We start from the raw sequence: 1,523 nt of genomic DNA, 5'->3' as shown, positions 1-1,523 counted from the left end.
TTTCACAGTAATTGATATTAAATTCGAAAAGGGGGTTTGCAGAGGATTCGGATTTGCCCACACTTTCTTGCACGCAAAGCTGAGAGAGAAAATGTGCTGCAATTATCAAATCACCCGAAACGACATAGAAGGAGGAGTTTTTGGCACAAGTTTCATATTAAGTCATTGCTTTCTTGAGTGCTCAATTGATTGAATTATTCAACATGATTTCTTCATTTGTAGAAATATCATATGAATTAATTGCACTGCTCAAGCGTAAAGCCTCAGCCTGGCAAGGTGTTTTCAGAAGGCATGCAGAAGTAAGGAGAAATTGTGCTAAATCCACATTTTCGTGATTTCTTTGTGTATTCATTAGTTCAATATTCACTACTATGTATGTGTTCACTTCCAATTCAGTATACTGCTCGTCCTGTTTGTATTTCCAACACTCTTGCAAGTATTCACCAAGGATATTCCTCAACTGGTTGTCTGAAATTTGATAAATCTTGCTTTTGAGTGCCACAGAATCCGATTTTCATGTCTTAATCAACTCCTTCACTTTGGGGAACGATGCACTCTCTATTGAATCTCGACACTTTAGGATGCAGTAATAATTTATTGAAAATCACATTTTGGAAAATCTCTTCCATGTTTAAACTATATATAATTAGCTCTAATTAAAGTTTCAGCGGTGGTACACTTTGGGCGAATTTTCCGATGAAATTTCCTGGTGGATCATAATTTGCCACGACGAAAGTTTTCCCGGAAACGGTCGCCACTCCAACGCCCAATTGACGGCTGCCTGTCCACACGACTTGAGTGAAATGTCCTGCGGCTAAACTCGCAGGCTCACGGTGAAATACGTGTGATTTAATCTCGGAATACCACGAATCCACGGCGGTCTTTCCCGTCACTGTCATTCCGTAGGAGAAATAAATGTTCTCCCCATACGGTGAGTTTGTTCGGTGGAACATTTGACCCTTGGCGGCTAAGTGATTGGCCCACTCTTGAGCATATCGGCACAAATCGCCATTCAGCGTGAGTGGCGATGATCCGTGAGCAGCGCGACGATCATTGTGTGCATTTAGACACTCAATTTGGAAATTAGAAAATCCCGAAGCCATTATCACAGGGAAAAGAGAGTTCACAACTTTGCACTTGAAAATTCACTAAATCAATGACAAATTTGAGCTTTTGGTGTGTATTTATAACACAAACAGCGCCTTATCAGTTCCTGATTGTGAACTCGGAAGTGAATCAGACACATTTAAGAGGTGATTTAAACTTTATTAGGCCTAAAGATGAAAAAATAGCAATGGCAACAGTGATTCAAAATCTTCCCCACCTTATGATAAGAAATGCGATAATAAGATTACGGGGCAATATAGTTGTTATTGTGTTGATTTCGCTGAAAAACACCGTCATGAGTTCCACGTATATTTTGTTTCTTTCACTTGCACTCTAAGAAATAGATAATCGCATGAAAATGAGTTTAATTGATTGATCAGTGTTTTCAATGAAAACTTATAAATCATATTCGGTGT

The 1,523-nt window shown here is 39.0% G+C and overlaps 1 protein-coding gene across 1 annotated transcript; it reads right to left on the bottom strand.

Moving 5' to 3' along the window:
- Positions 1–592: 592 nt before the first annotated feature.
- LOC132262290 (uncharacterized) lies at positions 593–1,152 on the bottom strand. Its single transcript, XM_059761514.1, has one exon. The coding sequence runs from the start codon at positions 1,101–1,103 to the stop codon at positions 657–659; it is 447 nt and encodes a 148-aa protein (XP_059617497.1). The 5' UTR covers positions 1,104–1,152; the 3' UTR covers positions 593–656.
- Positions 1,153–1,523: the final 371 nt, after the last annotated feature.

Source organism: Phlebotomus argentipes, unplaced genomic scaffold (assembly GCF_947086385.1).
Source record: "Phlebotomus argentipes unplaced genomic scaffold, Phlebotomus argentipes genome assembly contig_15, whole genome shotgun sequence".
Taxonomy (NCBI): Eukaryota; Metazoa; Arthropoda; class Insecta; order Diptera; family Psychodidae; genus Phlebotomus; species Phlebotomus argentipes.
The sequence above is the reverse complement of the archived record's forward strand: the minus strand, read 5'-3'. Positions and strand labels throughout refer to the sequence as shown.

Coding starts and splice junctions, on each gene's coding strand:
- LOC132262290 (XM_059761514.1), bottom strand. CDS start 1,103: ATGGCTTCGGGATTTTCTAATTTCCAAATTGAGTGTCTAAATGCACAC.